The 25718-nt window shown below is 39.9% G+C and overlaps 2 protein-coding genes across 5 annotated transcripts in view; one reads left to right on the top strand and one right to left on the bottom strand.

Annotated features, from left to right (window-relative positions):
* Positions 1–10177, top strand: part of ATF7IP (activating transcription factor 7 interacting protein) — a 150300-nt gene extending 140123 nt beyond the window's left edge. For all 4 annotated transcript variants that reach the window (XM_032159690.2, XM_032159689.2, XM_032159688.2 and 1 more), the window contains exons 14-15: positions 4252–4364; positions 5700–10177. In XM_032159690.2, coding sequence (XP_032015581.1) covers positions 4252–4364; positions 5700–6119 — 533 coding nt within the window. In that variant the 3' untranslated portion in view covers positions 6120–10177. The remainder of the gene's footprint in view (positions 1–4251; positions 4365–5699) is intronic.
* A 733-nt stretch (positions 10178–10910) lies between these two features.
* The window catches only part of PLBD1 (phospholipase B domain containing 1), a 63516-nt gene continuing 48708 nt past the window's right edge, over positions 10911–25718 (bottom strand). The window contains exons 7-11 of the mRNA XM_032159698.2: positions 18761–18961; positions 18510–18650; positions 14185–14370; positions 13425–13531; positions 10911–11195 (exon numbers count right to left, since the gene is read on the bottom strand). Of these exons, the coding sequence (XP_032015589.1) occupies positions 11013–11195; positions 13425–13531; positions 14185–14370; positions 18510–18650; positions 18761–18961 (818 nt within the window). The 3' untranslated portion in view covers positions 10911–11012. The remainder of the gene's footprint in view (positions 11196–13424; positions 13532–14184; positions 14371–18509; positions 18651–18760; positions 18962–25718) is intronic.

Consider the following 25718-nt stretch of genomic DNA (forward strand, 5'->3'; position numbering starts at 1 on the left):
TGTCCTCAGTACCTCCAGGGATGGGATAAAGTTTTTGATTTACTACTTTTTAGAGGCAGCTCTAATGGCTTCCGTTTGACCTTTTTCACCATAGTAGCCCTCACCCTACTAGTCAAGGAGCCAGTGTGGTGGTTCTGCCAGCTGCTAAGTATTTCAGTGCCAATTATGCATTTTGGCACTGGGGAAATGACCACAGGATGAATCCAGGAATCCACTGGACCCCCTATAAGTCAGACCTGAGATAAAATTCCATTAATTATCTGACCTCCATAAGCCTGTACTTTAACTGGAGGACCACAATGATGCTTTGGGTCTCCTGGAATCAGTGTCAGCTCAGAACCAGTGTCTAGTAGTCCCTGAAATGTCTGATCATTTCCCTTTCCCCAATGCACAGTTAGTTACCCTGGTAAAAGGCCAGAGATCTCCCTGGGGAAGGATGAGAGAAAGATTCACTGCATAAATTGTCAGGAATGTAGTGGGGTCTTTCCTCAAGGGGACCAGGCCTCCCCTTCATTCAAGGGGTTCTTGGTCTGTAAACTGGCTCAAGTCTGGAAATTGATTGAGGGGTCATCATTCTGTTTTTATTACTCAATTTAGTCTTTTGTCTATTTGACCTAGAAGCTTTCTGGTTGTATAAATTAAGTAGGAATGCAGTAGGCTTCCTATCAGTTTCATCTCTAGGAACACTGTGATTCATTAGCCAATGCCAGAGATCTATACAAGTCAGACTCTTCTGATTGCCACTTTGCCTCTGCTGTCCATTATGGTAGCTATGCCCATGTTGCCTTTGAAAGTTGAGTGCCACCACTTGGCCCCTGCCAACTTAGGATCCAGTTATTTCCATTATATTTAAATTTTGTAGTTGAGTGACTGCGGTTCCCACTGTTAGATCTGACATATAGAGTCGAGCAATTAGAGGGCTCTTCAAAGATACAGGTGCCGCCCTCACGAATCTGTTTCGCAAGGCATTGGTCAAGGGTATATTTTCTGGACCCTCCCAGCTGGGATGACTAGCTCTAAAGTGACTGATTCACTCTACCATCCCAATCTCCTCTTTGGATCCCTTCCTCTACATTAACCAAGGGAGATCAGTCATTTCCAGCTCACTCACAGTGTGCCGTCTTTTAATCCTTATTTCAACTAACCAGGCAAATAACCCACTAGAATCTTTTTTAACTCCCTGAGCTGCAACATTAAATGCAGAGTCCCTACTTAGTGGGCCCAAATCAAGAAATTCAGCCTGATCCAACTTTGTTCCTTCCATCATAATCTCATACCCTTAATATCCATCCCTATGCCTGTTCTCCAGATTTCTGTATATTTGAATTAAAGAACTCAAAACAGTTCTCTTTGAGTGTAGCCTGCCTCCTCATAGGTCACACTTTCAACCTCACTTCTAGGGGCCCACCAGTACTTTAGTGTAGTTATATGTCTAGAAGCAAAGAGAGGTGTTTGGAGTGGCTCCTGAGAAGAATCAACATTGTCTTGCCTGGCAGCTGCCTCAGGGGAAGCCATCACTCTTGCCTAACATATCACAGGCTTTATTTCCTCAGACAAAGTTGGAAAGGCTGATGGCAGTGTGGGTCAGGGAGTGGATGTTGCCACTACTGGGGATGGGGAAGCTGTTCTTCCTGGCAAAAAAGCTTCATCAGAATTTACAAACTCAGTGTCCCTAGCTTCATCAGGGTGCTTCCACACACCCCCATTCCAAGTTTCACGGTCCCATTCTTTTCCAGTCAATGCCCTCACTTTAACAGTAGACACCTGGCAAGGCTGTGCATGTATCTTTCATTGCAGTTCAGACACTCGCATGATAAGAGCTTGTGTCTGTTTTTCCACAACTTCAGCTCTTTCTCTACAAGAGATAAGACTCTCATTAAGGGCAATCTTAGCAGTTTTGAGCCTCAGCATCTTCTGAAGCTTAGAGACAGAATCCTTGAGTTCATCATTTTCTTTGATCACTTTGTCTACTGCACTTAGGAGCAACTGACCAGCTTCATTATGTTCCTTGGTTCTCCACATGTGGTCCAAGGTATTATGTATAGAGTCACTAAACTCCTTGCTTCCCACAAGCAGTGAATCAGGAGTGTCACATGCGTTTATTTTGCATAAGTCTCTAAACAGTTCACACCAGGGACTATCAGTGTTCTCTATACTATTAGAAATAGAGTTTTTAACATTTGTGGGTCTAATCACATTAAGCAGCCAACTTCAGAAGCCCCCAAACCAATGAAAGAACTCCATCCTTAATATTCTGTTCCTCTGGACCCCACTCCTGGTACCAAAATCTGAATTAGGGTTCTCTAGAGGGACAGAGCTAATAGAATATGTGTGTGTGTGTGTGTGTGTGTGTGTATATGTATATATACACACCTATATGTATCCTATATATAGTATTCATATAGTATATACTATATATAAGCTAATAGGATATATATTTTATATATTATGTATGTATTTAATAGGGCATATACATAAAATATATACTACATATAAACTAATAGTATATATACTTTATATCCTACTACTTTATATATACAGTATATCTTTTAATTATATATAAATATTAAATATATGTAAAATACATACTTTATATATAGTAAATGTTTATATATATAAAGGAGAGTTTATTAAGTATTAATTTACATAATCAGAAGTTCCCACAATAGACTGGGCATGGTAGCTCACGCCTGTAATCCTAGCAGTATGGGAGGCCAAGGCAGGCAGATTACTTGAGGTCAGGAGTTTGAGATGAGCCTGGCCAACATCATGAAACCTCATCCCTACCAAAAATACAAAAATTGGCTGGGCGTGGTAGCACAAGCCTGTAATCTCACCTACCCGGGAGGCTGAGGCAGGAGAATCCCTTGAGCCCAGGAGGCAGAGGTTGCAGTGAGCCGAGATCGTGCCACTGCACTCCAGCCTGGGCAACAGAGCCAGACTCTGTCTCAAAAACAAACAAACAAACAAACAAACAAGATCCCACAATAGGCTGTCTGCAAGCTGAGGGGCAAGGAAGCCGGTCTGAGTCCCAAAACTGAAGAACTTGGAGGCCAATGTTCCAGGGCAGGAAGCATCCAGCACAGGAAAAAGATGTAGGCTGGGAGGCTAAGGCTAAGCCTGTCTCTCCTTTTCACGTTTTTCTGCCTGCTTTATATTTTCTGGCAGCTGATTAGATTGTGCCTACCAGATGAAGGGTGGATCTGCCTTCCCCAGTCCACTGACTCAAATGTTAAATCTCTTTTGGCAACATCCTCATAGACCCACCCAGGGTTAATACTTTGTGTCCTTCAATCTAATCAAGTTGACACTCAGTATTAACCATCACACATATGTTGTAGTTTTGCAAAATGTGATAGCAAGGGAAAATATAGCTGTTTAAAGAAACACAGTAATGCTGTCATTAGAAAATAAACTGATTGGAGTCCCTGGATCATAGTTTGGCCTCAACTCTCTCAAGTTTACAAGAGCGTTGTCTGGGAAAATTAATCAACAAGGTTAGAAATGAGTTCTGGGAAACTTGGCTCACTATAGTCCAGGAACCAGGCCGAACTACAGCATGGGCCAGGTACTGAATAAATGGCAGGAGTATGGTTAGGGCAGTAGGTGGCTCTAAATTTTCTATTTTTGTTTCCCTGGTGTATGTCACAGCAGTTTTCTGTGCGGTGAAATGAGTATCCTCAACCAAGGAGCTGGGCATGGAGAAAATGAGAGGAACTTCATTAATACATGGCAAGGATGACTTATTCTGGCTTTCTGTCCTGGTTGAAAAGATGAGACTGCAGAGATTTTTATGAGGATACTCCCAGTTTGTCTGTCTTTTGAGTCCCACTGTTCCATTGTGGCCATTTGCCTTTTACATGTGGTACACAACCAGTGTTCTAGGATTTTCGTTCATAGTTCTCCTGGTAACGATCCATTTATTCCTCCCTCTGCTGGACCTCCTGTTGCTTGTGTCTCATGTTTTTCTCTTTATTTTCTTACATATTAGTGGCACATATTCTCCAATGACTATTTGAGAAAGAGTTTATGGTAGTTAGAATTTTTTTTTAGTGCTTGCATGTAAGAAAGTTTTTTTATCCACAGGCTGGTTGATAGCTTGGCTGAATACGAACAGGACCTCCCGGTTAGAAATATCTTTCCTTTCGAATCTTGAAAACTGCTTCACTGCCTTCAAATATTTAATCAGTTTTCCACCAAATTTACAATAGAAGTATCATTTTATCCTGTAATTTTTTTGTTTGTTTGTAGGTGTTACAGTTCGAGTGCCTCAAACAACCACGTATGTTGTAAACAATGGACTAACCCTGGGATCAACAGGACCTCAGCTCACAGTGCATCACCGACCACCACAAGTGCATACTGTAAGTGTTGATGCTTGATTTTGCAAAATTCTCAACTGTAAAAGTATAAAATATTATTGTAGTCGGCATTTTTCTTTAAAGTGGTTATATCCAAGGGAAGTGTTAGGTCTTTCTGCTTTTTCAGAAGTTTATTTCTAAAAATTGATCTTACCATTATGAACAAATGTTCCTAGGGATGATGATCATTTAGATCATTGAGTTTGCTTGTGGTGTACAGTGTACAAAAACAAGTCCACAGTTGGGGTATATGAAGTGAAATATAGACCATTTCTAATTCATAGTTAAATTAAAAAGGACATTTTTCATTTTTCCATGTGTTAATTTTACTCTTTCGTTCTAAACTATGCCACGTCTAACTGCTACATTGTCATCAATTAATTGTTTTAAAGAATCCAATGATATTGGGAATTCATTAGTTAAGAGGTAACAGAGATAACCAAAGATTTCTCCTTAGATTTAGCCTCCAAAACAATGTCACATTATCCTGTGACACAATTTTGTCAGTGTTTGACTGGTATGAAATATCATTATAATGATGATGATGTTCCAGTGTTAGAAAAGTCAATAGGACTTCCTAAAGTTAGAGTCATGTTTTTTCATCATCTGGCCTTAACCTACCTTTCCAGATTTTTCTTCATGTACCCTATGTCCAAGAAAAAGTTAATACTTGTTCTTGTCCATACGTCCCCTCACTTTCCTGTCCACATGCCTTTGCTCATACTTTATTTTTGGCTGAAAGGTACATGATTATTTCTGCATCTCTGGATCCTCGTTCACAGTTCAGTTTAAATATCACCTTTTTCTTGTAAATTGGCCAAGAATATAGTACACATTTAGTGTTAATGTGCTTATTTACAAGAATATGCTACTGTCTTATATTGCAAAATAACTTAAAAATGAAAGTATAGTTGTATTCTCCAATTTTGTATGATCTTGGTTGCCATACATGATATTTAAAAATGTTACATCATACTGAAATGATAATCTGTAACATAGATAATTCAGTCATAAATTATTTTGTTAGAAGTAGATCATTATTTCCATGTTCCTCAAAATGATGTTCTGTCAGCAGGGGCTTTTTATTTCCTAAGAAAAACTCAAACTATTTTAGGTCTAGGAAGTATAGTAGGAATAACCTCAGCATCATTGTTTGTGGCATGATTCATTACAAAACCCCAAATAGAACTTGCCAAATTTGATATGGTATTTGGTATTTCCTAGAATTCTTGATGTAAAATGATACCTCTATGTATGTTCTCTAAGGTGTTTTAATTCTAACATTCTAAAATAGTTCCTTTTACAATCATTATAAATCAGTGTGACCTGTTTTTTCAGGAGCCCCCACGCCCTGTGCACCCAGCACCCTTACCAGAAGCTCCACAACCACAGCGTCTGCCCCCAGAAGCTGCCAGCACATCTCTGCCTCAGAAGCCACACTTGAAGTTAGCACGAGTTCAGAGTCAAAATGGCATAGTACTGTCATGGAGTGTCCTGGAGGTGGATCGAAGCTGTGCCACTGTTGATAGCTACCATCTCTATGCTTACCATGAGGAACCCAGTGCCACTGTGCCCTCACAATGGAAAAAGATTGGGGAAGTCAAGGCACTTCCCTTGCCCATGGCATGTACTCTCACCCAGTTCGTATCTGGTAGCAAATACTACTTTGCAGTACGAGCCAAGGATATTTATGGACGTTTTGGGCCTTTCTGTGATCCTCAGTCAACAGATGTGATCTCTTCTACCCAGAGCAGTTAAACCTTGGAGCCTTTATATTTTCCTCTTTTAAAATTTCCACCTTTTGGTCTTGTTTTTAATCTTGTGCATGATACCCCATGTAAAATCCACCTTGTGCAAGATTTCTTGGACGGACGTGTGTATACACTACATTTGTTTATAACCAGAAGCAAAATAAACTCAGCCCACAAAGCTAGAATCTTTTCCTGGACAGTTTAGGCTTTGGGGTTTGGAAGTGTAAATGTGTACCTTGCTTTAGTTTTGAGGCTGGGGAATATATGTGGGTGTTTATGTGTGTTTTTCCTTATGTAGGTGTTATTGCATTGGAGTCTCCAATTTTTATTCTCAAATTTACCTCTTAAAGTACGAAGTAAGTAGATCAAAGGATTTGAGATGTGTAACTGGCATGATTCTGCTTTTAAAGGATCTATAGTATCATTTTAGTTAAGTGATTCAAACAGAATCAAAACAAAATCCAAAGAAATAAATAAAAAACAAAATGGCTAAATAGTTTAAAATAGGTTAATTCGAACACAGGAAAGGATCTATTTGTTGTTTTTTTTTGTCTGGTCTCCTGAGTTGTTAATTAGGTGAAAAAAGATCTGCAGTGGCTCCCTCCCTTTCCTAATCTGGCTTTTACATTTATTTTGTGCCTTAAAGATTAACTACAAAGATAAACATGGCCAAAAATAAATAAATAAATATGGCCATATGTCCATTGTTGCTTACTCTTCCCTTGCAGCCTTTTACCCTTGATTTCTCCTTCATATCTACCAAATATAGCACACCTCCTCAAGTAATTTTTTTTTTTTTTAAGATGGAGTTTCGCTCGTGTTGCCCAGGATGGAGAATTGCTTGAGACAGGAGAATTGCTTGAACTCAGGAGGCGGAGGTTGCAGTAAGCTGAGATTGCGCCATTGCACTCCATCCTGGGAGACAAGAGCGAAACTCTGTCTCAAAAAAAAGAATTTAAAGTATATCCTTTGAGGTCATTTTATGTAACAATTAGATATAACCTCCTGTGTATCTCTCCGTTCCTCTTCAAAGTTATTAAAATTCAGCTTAGATCATGGATTTTTAATATGAGGGCCAGCTGTACTGGTGTCAGGTAGGTGTTTTGAGTGTAGATAGTTTAGGACTGGAGGGCTGAGTTGAGTTTTAGGAGTGAGAATGTGGTTCAGAATATTTTGAAAGGAATTTACGGAGTTTGTGAAATAACTTACAAGTCCTCTTCCTTTACAATATTTGAATTCATATTTGTACCTTCTCAAAATAGTCATTCATTTTTCCTAGAATTACAGGAGGGAGCTCTCTCTTTTATCAATGTTATTTTGTTTGCAACTTTGATGGCTTATAATAGGAAGTATTCTAGTTGTAAAGAAAACTCTTTAGAGACTTTTGACTGGTCAGTATACTGTCATCTGAGGTGTGAGATTTGATTCATGAGGAAGAAAGCCTATAGACTGCCAAAAAATTAATTCTCCAAACCACCTTTCACTCTCAGAAAATGAGACCACAAAGGAGTATGCTGTAAATCAAATTTGCCAACCAACTATGTAGATATCACTCATTCTAGGACTAATGATGATGGTAAAGAAGTTGCCAGTGTTATGGCAATGAAAATTTCAAAAAGAAGGAGCTGATGATCTTCTAGATGTATATGAACACCTGTCTATATCTGCATGTATCTGTTTTGACCTGCAGTGGTTGCAATGTTGATTATGTGTTCAAGATTATTCCTGTCTACACAATTGAAGGCCCATGTTCAAATTGTTCTTTATTGGGTGTTTTTATGGTCACGTGGTAACAATTTTCTTACCTAACCTACAAAAGGTTCTCTTGATGAACATTTTTATTTATGTTTACTAATCTTTTTTAAAAAAAGCTTTCATAGCATTATATAATCAGATGAAGAAAGCCCAGTAGAATAAAAAAAAAAATTCATTATCCTAGCCTATATTATGTTTTCTGTCAATGGAAAACAAATTCTCAAATAGGAATTCTAAAAATAGATTTACTAGAGTAAAATAATTACTTAAAATATTTTATTCCAGTTGGAAGGAAGCTACAGGGAGAAATCGCAATTATTTAGGGGAAAAGTATATTTATTATAAGATGGTGTCCTCAAATTAGCCTACCATGGCACGTAGGGGCAGCAGCTATATTAGATTTACTAGAGGTGCTAAGTTAGAACACTAGGCTTTTATTGAGGCAAGTTTTAATATTGACAGATGCTTTTTGTTTGGTTTGTTTCTTCTGGGAGAGAGAATGGAGGACCTAAGTAGAAGTAGCTGCTGATAACAGACTTTCTAGTAGCAGTTTCCACTCCACGGTTACCTTTTTAGTTTCATAGTATCTTTTCACAAAGTATTACAAATAAGCTAGATTCTCCCATTTTGGGAATGCAAGTTTGCTACATTTTTAGCCTGGCAATATTTGTGTAGGTATTGCCTTACTGGAAATTCTGGAAACCTGATACTGCAACCTGCAATGTAGGATGTTTGTATGGCATTTAAAGGTAACGGTGATGTTTATTATTCTATACTTTGCATTCTGTGAGAGTAATTTTCACTCTGTCTTAAGTGTGAGTAAGCCTCTTCTAAAAATCTTGTTCTTGCCAAGAAATTTATAAATCACATACAAAGACATCTGTTGCTAACAGTTAACTTTATGAGGTCACTATATACTTCTATTTCTCTGGACTCATTTTTTAAAAATATGCAGAATACTGCATAGTGTTTAGGATAGTATATAAGTTTATGAGAGAAGTGGAGAGCTTTCTTCCTTGTAAAGTCGGTATTTGTTGAGATGTTATTTGCCTCACAGAGAGGTGTTCCCCACTCCCATCCCCATTGCCAGATAATAAATATTTTGAAAAAAGTGACCTAAAACAGCTTAAATCTTAGGTGCATCTGTCTGCAGACCTCCTTAAGCAGGCTGTATCTTACAGTTCCCTTACTGCATCGGGTAAGTGTTAACTTAGTTTTTGTTGTTTGCTCTCTTGCTTTAAATATTCTCCAAATTACCATTTATGCAACAAGGTTAGGGTTAATACTGCATGGTATTCATTTATCTTGTTTCATGAACTTTCCAGTACTGTACAAGGTCAACAAAGTAATGCCTGTGGTATCCTCATCTCTCACTTTTTTACACTGTGATCTTAGCACAGTAAGGTACTGCAATGACCTTCCTTCCAAATGTTCTCCTTGACTTTACTTCTTGGGCCAATTCAGTATCCTCAACATCCTAAGATTTTGTTGTTTTATCACTGACCTGTGGTTGGCCTGTTTTATTCTAATTTCCAGAAAAATCAAGTCCCAGTATTTGCAATATCAAATAACTGTAAAACTGATGTGTGATTCTACCTTCCTTACTATTTTTACTGGGCAAATGCCCTTTTTTAATTATTATTTTTTTAACTTTTGGGACACACACAAAAATCAGCAATTCTCATGAAGCGTTTGTTAGTGTGGCAGACTTGTCTAATTCCTGAAACTCATTCATCCCCTTGAGCCAGCCAATGGGGAGGAATAGGATAATGCAAACCCATGTTTTGTTTTCTCATTTTCAAATAATTTACCATGTTAAAATAAACTTTTCTTTGTTTTTTATTTGTAGAGTCAGCTAAGTACCCATATTTAAATGCCGTCTTTATTATTTTTTTGAAGTTTTTGTTTTTGTCTGTTTTTATTTTGTTTTGTTTTGTAAATAAGGTAACTGGGCAATCAAACACCTTTTGGGGATTCTGGCTTTAGTATTTTATCAGCCATTTCAAAATTAAATATAAAAATCTTTTGTAAGAAACTTGCATCCTAATTTTTCTTTATTGCAATTGAAAGTGTAAATAATAAGACAATGTAAGTAAGACCTTCCTAATGTCTAATACAAACTGGGCTCCAGCAAGTGGCCCTATTTTTATTAGGGTTTTGAAGGTTTGTGTGTGTGTGCGTGTGCGTGTGTGTTTTTCTTTTTTAAATGTACAGTAGAGTGGTGTCTGTATAAGTGTTACCTGTAGTGGGGTTTTGTCCAGCAAGCCTGAAATTTATACTTTGAAATAAACTACTGGGTTTTTAACATTCTGAGTACTCTGATTAATTCCGGTTATTCACCCTTGTGGCTTTTTTTCTTTCTTTCTTTTTTAAGAATCTTCCACCTTGTTTATAATCACCCATTACATACTGTATGGTATGGCTTATTTAACCTACTTGGCAACTCCATGGCACTCAGATCACATGTAACTCTCCAGTTTCGAAAGAAAGTTGCTATGCAGGGTTGCTGCCAGATTGTATAGGTGCTTTTAGCTTATAGGAGGCAACAGTAAGCTTTGCTATATTGTATGCCTAACCTACACCACAAAAAGACTCAACTTATGCCTGTTAATGACCAGAAAAATCACTAACTACAATCACCAACTACTACTAGAGGTTCCTTTGAAAACAAAGCTCCAGCATCCCCTAGGGTTTTGTCATTAGGCATATTCATCCAGGGAAAGGGGAAGAGCTTAGGAGGAGTACAGATTCTTATGGGCCAGGCCTGGAAGTGGCACTCGTCTCAGGTTCCAATGGCCAGAATTGTCATGTGGCACAACTATCTGAGGGACACTGGGAGATGTGGTCTGTGTGATGTGAGCAGGCGTGAAAGGAGAATATGAATTCTGGTGAACGAAGGAGCAGTTTCTTCCATACCCTCTTGTGTATTAGCATGTATGCTGAAGCTTAGTGTATTTATATGTAACATTTCTTCTAGTGCTCTACCTTATAGTGAATGCTTGCTGTAAAAACAACAAAGTCAGTGGGAAATGAAAGTGACAAATGAATTTAATATATTTTATTGCATAATTCTGATGGGAAAACATAGCTAAAATAGTGCCTTTGGTATCTTATTTACAGCCTTCTAGTCTGTCATCTCCCTCCTTCATTTTATATCAAGTTTCAAAATTGGTTTCATGGTAATAAAATCAAAGTTGTAGACCTCTGGCATGCCCTGATGTACCGTTTTGTTGAAACGGTTCCAGCGAAAAACAGGGAGGCCACCTTGTACCGTGGGACCACTTATGGCATAGGATGTGTACTGAGATGCTAGGTAGATATCTGCCACCTGGAAAGAGGGAGGAGGAGGACATTTTAGAAAATCATTCGGCAAAAAATTAAATCCATGGCCTTCCCCACTCTCCCACTACCAAAGTCACAATATTAGCTTTTTTTTTCCTGAGTCAGACTTTCGCTCTTGTTGCCCAGACTGGAGTACAGTGGCACAATCTCAGCTCACTGCAACCTCTGCCTCCCAGGTTCAAGCGATTCTCCTGCCTCAGCCTCCCGAGTAGCTAGGATTACGTGCATGGGCCACCACGACCAGGTAATTTTTATATTTTTAGTAGAGATGGGGTTTTGCCTTGTTGGCCAAGCTGGTCTCGAACTCCTGATCTCAGGTGATCCGCCCGCCTCAGCCTCCCGAAGTGCTGGGATTACAGGCATGAGCCACCGCGCCAGGCCACCTTTAAAACAAAATTTTCTTGCCATTTTTCACATTGTCTTTATATAATATAGTCTTCTGTATACATTTGGCATTAAATGTCAGTTGACTAGAAGTGTGTGAAGTGAACAATGTAGCCAAAAGCGAGATATGAAGTCAGATTACTCATATTCAGAATTCTAGCTCCAAAGCTTATTTAAAAATCACTTAACCCCTCTATGAGTCTTATTTAAAAATCACTTAACCCCTCTATGAGTCAGTGTTCTCCTTTGTAAAATGGGCTGATAACCCTACTTCATAGAGTTGGCATGAGGATTAATGCAAGCAATGCTCAAAGCAATGCCTAGAATAGATGAAGTCCTCAGAAAAAGTTGTTATTAATCAGGGTGGTAACAAGAGTCTTAAAGTAGATAGACCTCACTGTCAAAAACTGAGGGCCGTGGTTCTCAAAAACACCTAACCACTGGCTAGCAGCGGATCTTAATCTTAGAGGGGAAAGAGAATCTCTTCTTATTTCCCCCATATTCAAAATGACTCTAAAGAGATAAATTACATTTTTAAAGAATATCCTTCAACATAAACTTTTTGATAAGAACAATTGCAGGCCTCTGTCTCTAGAAGTGTGATTTGGTAGAGGGAAGCTTGGCTTGAGTTCTCCCAGGCAAAGCAGCAGAGGTGATTTTCTTCGTGTATTCTGTGATAGATACAAACTTCACACATTGACTGAATGTTTGCAAATGCCATTTTAAAAAAGGAGTACAAAAACATTCATTGGGGTTTTATCTGTGCCAGCTTCTCTACATCTACCTTTTTTTTTTTTAATGTTAACATTGAGAGTCATTACGGCTAAAGTTTGCCTTCATCACATAGCTAAAAAGAAGGTTGAGCTGGAACTTAGGATACTTTAAAGCATTTCCTGTTTAGGTATTAGGCTGATAGAGAATCATGTGTAACTGGGGTCAGCATTCCTATAATTTTTTTGAGCCAAAGACAGAATACACAGTTTACCCTGACAGGTTTCTTCCAGAATTTAGGACAGCCGATGAAATGAAAAGACACACACCCAAGCCAAGAGTGCAAAAGGATGTAGTAGCATGATTCCGCCAACCAAATGCCTCATACCCTCAGACATCCCAAATCCAGTGGTGAGCAGGTAAATTTTTAACAACCATCTTTGTGAGGAAAAAAGTTCCTGATTTCCATAATGTAAATACTTTCACTGACTTGTTTGAAGCTATCAGCATGTCAGCTAACAATTGGTTCCTGCATGTCTATGAGCTGGCTTTAGCACACCACTGCAAACCTACTTATTACTTAATATTTTGAGATACATTACAGCACTTATCAATTCTAACATTATGAAAAACCTCTGTGCTTTAGGCATCTTGTCCAAACTTGCTCCTTCGGCTAAATTTGATTCATGTTTAACATAGAATCACACTGCTTGAATAATATGTTCTTTGGACTTTGGGCCAGTCTGGTAAAACTTATGACAACAATATCATCATTATGTTTGTATACATTTACAAATAACTCACTAAGTACTGTTGTAAACATTTTACAGAGATTAAGGGCTTATTCTTCAGAACAACATATGAGGTAAGTACTGTTATATCCATTTTACAGATGAGGAAACAGAAACATGACAGAATTATGTGATTTACTACTAAATGGCAGAGCAGGGACTTGAAGTTAGATAATAGGACCTACCACCAGAATCTCTGAAAAAGCTGATTCCTGGGTTGAGTTTATGGTTAGAGACATTGCTTCCTGCCATAAAAACCTGTGCAACTTTGCCTTTGGAGAGGGCTGTGTGCTGGTGGGAATTAAATTCAAAAGCCAATAGCATGTTACCTTCGTGTCATAACAACCTCCGGGACTTGGGTTAGGTGAGTTCAGGTCCTCACGGCAGCAGATGGTATTACAGGGGTCACCTTTACTGTAAGGATCCTTCTTATAATCTAGGAAACAGAGAGAGATGGGGAAGAGAGTGATTATTGGCTATTCGGAGACACACTTCTCCACAGTAAGGTTTTGGGGCCTGTTAAAGCCTAGATAATGTACCCCCACAGGCCTCCTCAGCCCAGCCTGCTTCTAGATAGAGACATCTCCCTTGATTGTGAGGAAGGAGTAGGTCCTTGGCCCCAGGCCCAGCCTGCCCTCAAGAACCTTACACAGTGAAAAACGGATGGGAGAGAGAACCAGATAAATGTGCATCAGCTGTTTCCAACAAAAGAAATACAAATTTGACCTTGATGCTGTTCATAAAAAAAAAAAATGAGGTATTTATGAATAATTTTTGTTTTATTAGTTGCTGTTATCCTTGGAAGGAAACTTGTGTTTGGAGAAAAATTTTAAAGGACCCTGTATGAGTTATTTCTTCTGTGTTTTACAGATTTTTTTTTCAATTAAAAATGTATAGACTCTTTTCTTTCATTTTATAAAGGAGGCCAAAGCTCTATTTATTGAGTATAAAATGTACAATATTAGTTAAATACTTAAATAGCTTCTTATAATTCCTTCTAGTACAGAGATGATAAACTTACATGGATTCTTTATCCATAGGGAAGAAAAGGAGTTTTGAAGAATGATTCTTGACAAATATGCTACGTACTGTTATATCGCATGATATACTTCATGGACGCCATATCAGTCACTTTCCCTTGGTCACGCCGGAAGATTTTGGCTCGTGGAGCTAAATCATAGGAGTAGTCCAAACCCAGCTTCTGAACTAACAGTGGATAGCCACTCCAGTTGTAGATTTTTTCATGGAAAGGAACATTGTAGGAGGGCCAATATCCTGATTTGGAATGGAAGGGAAGTAAGGGAGGGATTGACAGGGAAGGAGACAGAAAAGGAGAGAGAGCCAAAGAAATGTTATCCATGTTCATTTATTTTGAAAATGGGCACAGGCATTTAATTACAAAATAATGTAGAGAAAATAAAGCTTTGCATGTGAACCCTGGCAGCCAAACAGCCTTTTAAATTTCCTAAATCAGCACAGCTCTAGGTTGTTTCATTAGGGGAAGAAGAGCATCAGAATTCTCTGGTTTTCACCCAAAATTCTTAATCTCTAAGCCAAAAAATAACCATATTCTCTATAGAGCAAAATAAAGTATAATGCAAGGTGGTCTGGGGAGCTCATCTAAGTGGATTTAGTTACTGAAATGCCAAGAAATCGTTGTTCACAGTGTGGCCCTATAAAGGAAGATGTCAAATGGTAATCATGAAGTAGTGGAAGAACATAGCACTGGGAATAGCCTGAATTCTAGGCTCAGAGCTTAAGAACCAGGTCTTAGGCAGGCAACTTCATTTGTTTTATTTTGTTTCTGTTTCTTTTTTTTGAAAGACGTCAATGGGGAGGGAGAGGAGAAGTCAATAATGTGAGGGGATTGGGGATGATCTTTTAAGTTACATTAGGCTTTTAATTCCTTTGACTCTAAACATTCATAAAGGCTCAGCTTCATTCAAAGCTTCATAGTGTGTGAAGGCCACATAGCTTACTAGTCACTGAGCACCAAATATGTGACACAGCTCTCTCTTGTAAAAGCAAAATTTCAGAAACATCCTAGATGACACTGGCCTGGGTTACTGCCTACAGAACAGTCAAAGAATGCCTCCACCATGCAGGGTTCGCTCCCACCTCCACATTCTCTCCTGGCCCTTGTCTGCCTTTCTCCTCTGTATTGTTGTACAGGACCTCCTCTTTGGGGGTGAGGTTACTGAGACAAAAAGTAAATGGTAAGACATTCAGCCTTGCTAATTCTGAGACAGACCCAGCATCAGAAGAACTGAGATATGGATGACATTGAAATTAAAGAGGAAAAACAGATTCGTTGCTAAAACATATCTAGGTTATATAGGCTCAGGAATTAGATTGCCTGGATTTGAAGCCTGGTTCTGCCATTATTAGGTATGTGACCTTTAACAAATTGCTTATCCCCTCTGTGCCTCAGTTTCTTCATCTTCATTAAGTATTCAGCATTAAGCATCTTCATAAGCATAAGTATGAAATGCATTCAGATGGAGTGCTTACAATAGTATCTAATACTTGGTAAACATTAGATTATTATATTTCTCTTTGTGAAAACAGCTCAAATGAATAATGAAAATGTCTGCTTTATACTTCACATTTTATGAAGCTTCGTGATTTAAAACAGAGCAACTTGGCCTGGTGCAGTGGCTTATGCCTGTAATCCCAGCACTGGGAGGCTGAGGCAGGTGGATTGCTTGAGCTCTGAGACCAGGCTGGGCAATATGGCAAGACCCTGCCTCTACTAAAAATATTTAAAAAATAGCCAGGCATTGGGGTGCACATCTGTGGTCCCAGCTACTCGGGAGGCTGAGGCCCGAGAACCACATGAACCCAAGAGGCAAAGGTTGCAGTGAGCCAAGATCACGCAGCTGCACTCTAGCCTGGGTGACAAAGCGAGACCCTGTCTCAAAATAAATGAAGAAAATAGAGCAACTTGTTTAATCTCACAAAAACCTGATGATGTGTAAGTATTACCATCCCTTTTTTAAACAGAAGAAACAGAGTTTCGGAGAGGTCAAATGTCTTCCTTGGCTCACAAAACTTGACTGAATACAGGCCTTCTAACTAAAACATCCAGGGCTTCTATCACCATACCACAGTTGCTTAAATACGCTAGGAGACGTGCCCACCCCTGACCTCGACGCCCCTGCCGTTTTAATGGCTATATGATACCATGTACATGTTTCTTTCTGAGCTTTTCTTTACTCACAGTAAAATGGCAACAATAACACTTATGTGGTAGTATGTTACAAACATCAAACGAGAACATAAGTAAAAGGCCCAGAAGAGTGTCTAGAATGCAGTAAGTACTCTGAATTTAACTCTCTGTTCTTCTCTCCTCTGGCAAAGAAAAAAAAAATACAGACAGATCATCATCAACTCTTTTTAGTCTTAGGGAGTTTCAAGGGGTCTAGGAATGGGACTGCAGAGAACCAAGTCTACCATTCTGTTATCAGCAACTGTCCAAAGAAGAAAAGACTACTTTAACAAGCATCTCTCTCTTGAGGCATGCTATTATTTTCAGGCTCTTAGGAGCTGGAGGGACCAGCTGGGTTCTCTGTTCTGAATTGCTCTATGCTAACCAGTAACCACCTAATGATTTGACTTCTTGGATGGATTTTCCTAACAAGCAAAGAAGGTAGGTCCACTGCTTGGTAGCAGATGAACTGCTTGGCAAAGAAAACTCCCACCTTAAAATTTTGTTTTATGCATAAGTCTTAGTGCATTTAGTTGGTGTGAACCATTCTCCACTGACAAGGCTCACTCTAGGCATCATTACAAAGTCAATTTGGGGACCTGGAAAACTGAGGACCAGGTCCTGATCCCTAGGGTCCACACTTTATCTCCGTTCTGTCCCTATTCATCTGCCAGCTGATCTATTGCAATAGTCTCCTAACTAGTCTCCTTTATTCCCACCCAGTCTAGTCTCCCTTGTCAGGAACTCCCAATTTCTAAAACATAAAGGCTGAACTGCCCAGTAGGACTTTTAAAGCTAACATTTTCTCTCAATTAATCTATCTATTTATCTTAATTAATTCTCATGACCATCCTGTGAAATTGTAGAGTTCCACACTCCCACATCCAGAAATTCTTGGCAGCCAGATGAGTCTCAGAATTTAGGGTTTTTCAGACTTTAGAACAACCATGGAGTGCATGGATTATATGACATTACAGTCTCTTTGGGAAACACCTCATAATCAAAGATGTTGACATTTCTGTAGCCTAATGTATACATGGTGTCTCTAAGAGGAAATAAAGACAATTTAAAAAAAGGCTGGGCACGGCAATTTGGAAGGCTGACGCAGACGGCCATCACCTGAGGTCAGGAATTCAAGACCAACCTGGCCAACATGGTGAAACCCTGTCTCTACTAAAAACACAGAAAAAATTAGCCAGGTGTGGTGGCACGTGCCTGTAGTCCCAGCTACTCAGGAGGCTGAGACAGGAGAATCGCTTGAACCCGAAAGGTAGAGGTTGCAGTGAGCCGAGATCGCACCACTGTACTCCAGCCTGGGTGACAGAGTGACACTCCATCTGAAGAAAAATAAAAATTAAAATTAAAAACCACTAAAAGTTTCTTTCTGGTAGTTTTTGCTGCCAAATGAGTTCAGATCGGGTCATTATCTTGCTACGAGGTGAGCTAGGCTACCAAATCAAAACAAAACACAAGAAATAAAATTGTGGTTTTACAGTTTTGGAATTTTAAAATTACAAATACGTGGTTGTGGACCTATATCACGATTCAGTTTTATAGATGAGGAAAATGAGGCTTGGAGAGATTCAATAATTTGCCTGAAATTTTAAGGAACCGAGATTTGAATCAAGGCAGTCAGCCTCCTGGCTTCAAATGTCTGGACTCCTTGCCCACCAGAAGTGCCTTCTCTGACCCCACCCACTAACAGCCACATTCTCTTTAGGTTCATCACTGGCCTACGGACACGAGACCTGATGACAGCTCTTCCCATCCTGAGTTCCTGCAGCTGCTTTGAGTGCTTTGCTTCCCTACTAGACTCCTGAGTCCTTCAAGGTCAGGGATTCTGTATCTTTGCTTTTCTAGTCCCTGGGCCACAGTGGCACTCCAGAAATATTTGCTGAATTGAACTTAAAGCTTTAACCAGGAACACAGGAGAAAAGGTAATATTAGAACTATGAGAAATCACAGGGTCATGAATGCCTGATTTGCGTCCCAATCTGCACATTGTCCTATAAGAGTTTGAGATGTAGGTTTACATGTTGTGCTAAACCTGGTCATTCTCCCCCAGTGTAACTAGCAGTGGCATCCGCATCCTGTCTTCCCCACCATACCCTCCCCCACCACACATTCACACAATGTGCATTCCCCTACTGTATATGAACACACACACACTCATCAGGTTTTAAGACTTATGACATGAAGAAAGTACCTTTCCGTAGAACATCAGTTTGTTCAGAATATTCTACATATGTAGGAATTTGCTCCACAATGTACAGAGTGCCTTTGTCAAGACTGTGGTTCAGCTTTACCTTCTTCAGGTCCAGAACCATGTACTGATTGTTATAGGTGCCTGAAATATTAGGAAACATGAAGATGGGGCATGGGTATGACTTTACTGGTTAACAAGCCTAAATCAAAATATATGTCTGTGCCTAACAGTTATTCTGCAGGGTCACTTACCAGAGTTGTATTTTGAAAACATGTCTGCCCACCTCTTGCCACTATCTGCCATCATATTGGCCACACGGACTCTTTGCCAGGCCAGGAGAGTCTCGGGTATTACCTGCTTTAGCAGGGTTTTATTATACACGCTGTTTGTGGTCTGCAGCAATATCAATCCACTGCTAAGAATGTAAAAATCATCCAGAGACTCCAAAAACCCTACAGGAAAGACAAATATACACATCAGCATGTGTATACATGGAACAGTGAACCATCATTATTGGCAAAGAGCATACACAATGCATTTTGCAAAGCATATCAGTTATTACTATCCTTGATCTGCAGTAGCCTCCCCCAGCTTTGGCTCACCTCTGTGGTAGTCACCCAACTGCTGCTTACAGAGGTGCCAAAAGAACTCCACCCCTAGATTCTCCATTGAAAATTTATTTTATGATTTGAAATAACAAAAATATGTTAAATCCAGAACATTGCAAGTTTCCAGAATGATAAACAGATACAGATCCCGACTTGCTGGGATTTTGCAGGAGAATTTTTAATTAGGGAGGGGATTAGCAGGGTTCATTAGTAGGAATATAAATGCGTTTTTTTCTTCTCTTCTCCTTTCCTGTATTTTTCAAATTTTGTATAAGTCTACTTTTTTTTTTTTTTTTTTTTTTTTGAGACACAGTCTGACTCTGTCACCTAGGCTGGAGTGTGGTGGCATGATCTCAGCTCACTGCAACCTCGCCTTCTGGGTTCATGCGATTCTTGTGCCTCAGCCTCCCAAGTAGCTGGGATTACAGGTGTGCACCACCACACCTGGCTAATTTTTGTATTTTTAGTAGAGACCGGGTTTCACCATGTTGGCCAGGCTGGTCTCAAACTCCTGACCTCAAGTGATTCACCCGCCTTAGCCTCTAAAGTGCTGGGATTACAGGTGTGGGCCACCACACCCGGCTAAGTCTACATAATTTTTATAAATGGAAAAACATCTACATTTAGAAAAGTAAAGATGGTTTTGAAACTAGGGCATTGACACTCTTGATCAATGCTTTTTTATAAATGTTGGAGGCAACACAGGAAAATCAGTGAAGCCACAGTCTTTTCTGAAGACCTATTTTGTGGTTTATACTGGGATGAGTATGGAAAGGCTAGAATATCAGGCACAGCTGTAATAAAAAGAGAGGATATGTTGTCATCAGTAACAGTAATGGAACAACTGTCAGTGTTAAGTGTCAGAAAAGGACCTCAGTGGTAGAATTAGAAGGGGCCAGAGTGGTAAGTTCCTTTGGTGCATCCTGCTGAAGGGTTTTAAGGCCCTTACAAAATAGTCCTGAGGGAGCTAGCTAGCCCCTTCCACTATGTGAGGTCACAGAGAGAAGGCACTGTCTACGAGAAACAGACCCTCATTAGACACTGAGTCTTCCAGTCCCTTCATCTTGGGCTTCCCAGCCTCCAGAACTGTGAGCAATAAAATTTCTATAGTTTATAAATTACCTAGTCTGAGGTGTTTTGTCATAGTAGTCAGAATGGACTGAGATAGTCTCAAATTTCTACCATGATTTTTTACCACTTTTATCATTTTTGCCATATCTGAGTACTATCTAAACTATCATTTAGTTAATATGTTTGTTATTTTTTAACTGACAAGTAAAAATTATATATATTTATGTTATACAAAAGGATATTTTGATATCTGACAAGTAAACATTGTATATATTTTGGTATACAATATGATATTCTGATATATGTATACATTGTCAATGGCTAAATCAAGCTATTAACTTATGCACTACTTAATATCTTTCTTCAAATTAACTCACTTTTCAAACTTAAAATACTTACCCTTGTCATATATCATAATGTCTCAGAAACTATGGACTTAATGTTTTTGTTTTTTCCCAAAGAAATACATTAAAACAAATACATTTCTACTAATGTACAAAAAATGTTTGTCCACATATTGCCTCAAATCACCCCACCAGCCCTATGCATGCTATTGCACATCTATTCTAGCCTAGTATGGAATAAGTAAGGTGGGGTCAAAGAAACGGGTCACCTGAAACTGGAGGTAAGAGCATGGATTGGAAGTCAGAAGACCTGCATTTTAGTTTCCTGCTTGCCTCTAATGAATTTGACAATTCTCATTTTGCCTCTCTCTTCCTTATTTCCTTTCTCTGATAACCCGGGACTAAGTGATGTCATTCAGCTCTAACAATCTGATCTTAATTTCTTGAAATGTCTTGAGTAGGAAAGTTACACGATGAGAGGACTGTCCAACTAACTCTTTTTTTTTTTTTTTTTTTTTTGAGACGGAGTCTCGCTCCGTCGCCCAGGCTGGAGTGCAGTGGCGTGATCTTGGCACACTGCAAATTCTGCCCCCGGGATTCACACCATTCTCCTGCCTCAGCCTCCCAAGTAGCTGGGACTACAGGTGCCTGCCACCGCACCCTGCTATTTTTTTGTATTTTTAGTAGAGACGGGGTTTCACCATGTTAGCCAGGATGGTCTCGATCTCCTGACCTCATGATCTGCCCGCCTCGACCTCCCAAAGTGCTGGGATTACAGGCGTGAGCCACCGTGCCCGGCCCCAACTAACTCTTAATGAGCCTCTACAAGGCTGCCATTAAGCTATAGACAGGTTTGTGTAAATCAGAGAAAGTTGCACACTCTAAGTGGTACAAGGCTTAAAGGTACCCTCGAATGAAATTTTAATGGGTCACCTCTATAGAAAGACATGACCTGGGCAAAGATATATGGCTCGACAGAGTGTAAAATGGATTTCATTCGTCTCTTGGGCTGGGATCATTTTTCAGTGCTCAAACTGTACAACCATACTTGGCAGTCTTGAGAAAGCTCCCTGGTAGATAATCCCTGTAGGGTAGAATGCTGTATTTCTGGAATGACAAGTTTGCTAATTCAATACTTGCTGTGGCAGTCTCCCTGGACACAAGAGGGCAGGCGTTCTTTAATATGTGTAGGTGATTGAATATTACAAGTACTAATGTTTAAGGAGTAGTCTTTCATTTAAAGGCAAGATTCTTTATGAAAGAGACAGGAAGATGGAAATATATAGGCTATCCAGAGTTCTAGAGCAAAGAAAGTGAACTGGCCTTCAAAAACTATACTCGAGGAGGCTAATTCTATAGTTTAGAGTTTAAGATAATAAAGAAAAGGCCCAGAGATGGGACAAAGTTCTGGCACATTACCTTTGAAGAGAAACACATTTCTTTAACTACATACAATTATAATCTTTTTAAATTTTTTGTTTGTTTGTTTGAGACAGCGTCTCCCTATGTTGCCCAGGTTGGTCTCGAACTCTAGCGTTCAAGGGATCCTCCTGCCTTGGCCTCCCAAAGTGCTGGGATTACAGGTATGAGCCACCACACCTAACTAAAATTATAATCTTGCTCTCATCTGTCATTAGCAGCTTTGGAAGGCAGATTGAGATCAGGAGAGAATGAAACACTCCAGTGTTTTATGAATGCCAGCCTAAGAATAACATTTCATGGTAAGCTTCTCATTGAATTTAATTAAGAAATAAAAAGAAACTCGTTTGGTTAATAAATCATATTTCAAGACTTAAAAAAAACACGGAGTTGCAGAAATAAACAGTAACCACTATGTAGTCACGCAAATGGCAACAACAGTTACTCAACACACACCACGGAACAAACACATTAGAAACAATTATGAAGATTGACTCATGGGGAGTTGCATGTTGAGACAGGGTGGAGTTGAGGGAAATCATCTTATGACCAGTTAATCAAGAAAAGTATGAAAAATAAGGTGGGGTTTCTGGAAAGGTAGAAGGGAGGACTCATCCTGATTTAGGTGGGGAAGACGATCAAGACAGGTCTGATCTGGCAGAAGACGTCAGTGTTCTGGGATGGTGCCAATGAGGAGACAAAGAATCAAAGAAAGGTACTTAAAAAAAAAAAAAAACAGAAATTAAGTGCCACAAAATCCATTTATAATTCTTTAGAATACGTGCCCGAATTCTGCTATTTCTTTTCTTTTCTTGGTTCTACCTTTTAAAAGCAAAGGACATGAATTTTGGTCTGTACTAAATATAGATTGTTTTTATATACTTCAGCTTTATGACTCAAGTACCTAGATCAAAGAGGTAACATGACATTAATAAAAGTAATTACAGAACATTAAAAATGTTTACAACATATATTTATTAAATAGGCAATTTTATAGATTATGAAGACTTGACTTAAATTTTCCTGGAGCCTATTCTTTTATCTTCATGTGTACCTACTTTCAAGTACATGCGCTTAATATTTAAAAAGGCCAAGCTGGCTCATGCCTGTAATCCCAGCACTTTGGGAGACCGAGGTGGGTGGTGAATCATTTGAGGTCATGAGTTCGAGACCAGCCTGACCAACATGGTGAAACCCCATCTCTACTAAAAATGCAAAAAAAAATAAAAATTAGCTGGGCGTGGTGGCACATGCCTGTAGTCCCAGCTACTTGGGAGGCTGAAGCACGAGAATTGCTTGAACCCAGGAGGCAGAGGTTAAATTGGCCACTGCACTCCAGTGTGGGCAACAGAGCAAGACTCCGTCTCAAAAAACAAAAACAAGGCAGGGCACGGTGGCTCACGCCTGTAATCCCAGCATTTTGGGAGGCTGAGGCGGGTGGATCACAAGGTCAGGAGTTTGAGACCAGCCTGACCAACATGGTGAAACCCCGTCTCTACTAAAAATACAAAAATTGTCTGGGCACAGTGGCGCGTGCCTGTAATCCCAGTTACTCAGGAGGCTGAGGCAGGGGAATCGCTTGAACCCGGGAGGCGGAGCCTGTAGTGAGCCGAGATCCCGCCATTGCACTCCAGTCTGGGTGACAGAGCGAGACTCCATCTCAAACAAAAACAAAAACAAAAAACAAACAACAACAACAACAAAAAAGGCTAAGCAAAGATTTTGCTGCTTAGACCACAAGGGCTGCCATAGTCTCACAAACAGGATGGACTATGGATTCAGTATGCTAGGATGGTCTAGGGTGCTTGTTACAAATGTCCCAGCCCAGATCAATGAAATATGAATTTCTGTGGATGACACTGCATTTTTAGCAAGCTCCATAGGAAAAATTGGGGAACATCTAAGTTTAAGAGGTATGTATACATGTATGGGGGAGGTGATAGCATACCTGTATATAATGCAAAGTAGGAACACACACATGCTTGGGGAAACACACTAAGTGCATCCCAGAAAGCCTCACTTATAGATCATCAAGCTTGAAGCCTCAGCCTTATGGGGATCATCATTACTGGGATCCTCAATTAAAAGTCCTTTGAGGCCAGGCAAGGTGGCTTATGCCTATAATCCCAGTACTTTGGCAGGCGGAGGAGGGTGGATCACCTGAGTTCGGGAGTTCGAGATTAGCCTGGCCAGCATGGAGAAACCCTGTCTCTACTAAAAATACAAAAATTAGCAGGACATGATGGCATACGCTTGTAGTCCCAGCTACTTGGGAGGCTGAGACACAAGAAGCACTTGAACCTGGGAGGCAGAGGTTGCAGTGACCTGAGATCACGCCATTCCACTCCAGCATGGACGACAGAGTGAGACGCCGTCTCGAACAAAAAAAAAGTCCTTTAAATAGGTTCCATCTTTTGTTCCCACATAGAAGCTCCACCCACCTGGCATGGCAGGAAATCCTTTGAGTTCACTGCTCTTTTAGTTTTTTGTTTGTGTTTGTGTTTTGAGACAAGCCATGCTCTGTCGCCCAGGCTGCAGTGCAGTGGCGTGATCAAGGCTCAAGGCAGCTTCAAACCCACCAGGCCTCCTGAGTAGCTGGGGCTACAGGCATGCATCACCACACCTGGCTAAATGTTTCCATTTTTTTGTAGAGATGGGGGTCGTGCTATGTTGCACAGCCTGGTCCCAAACTCCTGGGCTCAAGCACTCCTCCTGCCTTGGCCTCTTAAAGTGCTGGGATTACAGGTGTGAGCCACCACACCCAGCTGGCTCTTTTAGTTTTAGCCATTTAATTTAAATCCAAACTGAATCATTTCTAAAAAAAAAGAAATGGATATTTATAGTTAGATATATTGCCTTTGCACCCAGTCCTCAACCACTGAATTGTGTGACCTTGACCTGTTTGACTATTTAACTTCTCTGAACTGTTTATTTTAAAAATGCAGATAAAATACCCTCCTTGAGGCTTTTTATGGAAGGCAGAATTTGTAAAAGTCAGTATGCTTTGCCTCTTGACTGCATTAACATGCCACAGGCTCAGACTGTTTTGTGTAAAGGATGTCAAAGAACTGCACTTTGTCTAAAGAGAAGTTTGATGTTTTGTATGCTTGTTAAGAAAATACAATATTAGAAATTAATGGTGGACAACTGATTTTAAAAATACCCTTCTTGTTAGGTTTTTATAAACATTAAATGACATAATAAAAACAAAATGTTGGCCTGGCACGGTGGCTCATACCTGTAATTCCAGCACTTTGGGAGGCTGAGGCAGGTGGATCACTTGAGGCCAGGAGTTCGAGACCAGCCTGGCCAACATGGTGAAACCGCGTCTCTACTAAAAATACAAAAATTAGCTGGGCATGGTCACACATGCCTGTAATCCCAGCTACTCAGGAGGCTGAGGCACAAGAATCACTTGAACCTGGGAGGCAGAGGTTGCAGTGAGCTGAGATCACACCACTGCACTCCATCCTGGGTAACAGAGTGACATCCTGTCTCAGAAAACAAAACAGGCTTACACACAGGCTTCCTTGCCTGTGTGTATTCCTAAACCCCTGATATGGACTGAATTCTGTTTCCTCAAAATTCATATGTTGAAGTCTTAACCCCTAGTACCTGAAAATATGACTATATTTGGATACAGAGCATTAAAAAGGTAATGAAGGTCAACTGAGGTCATATGGGCAAACTCTAATTCAACATGACCAGTGTCCTTATAAGAAGAGGAAGTGGGCCGGGCGCGCTGGCTCACGCCTGTAATCCCAGCA

The sequence above is a fragment of the Hylobates moloch genome, unplaced genomic scaffold, assembly GCF_009828535.3.
Source record: "Hylobates moloch isolate HMO894 unplaced genomic scaffold, HMol_V3 SCAFFOLD_8, whole genome shotgun sequence".
Taxonomy (NCBI): Eukaryota; Metazoa; Chordata; class Mammalia; order Primates; family Hylobatidae; genus Hylobates; species Hylobates moloch.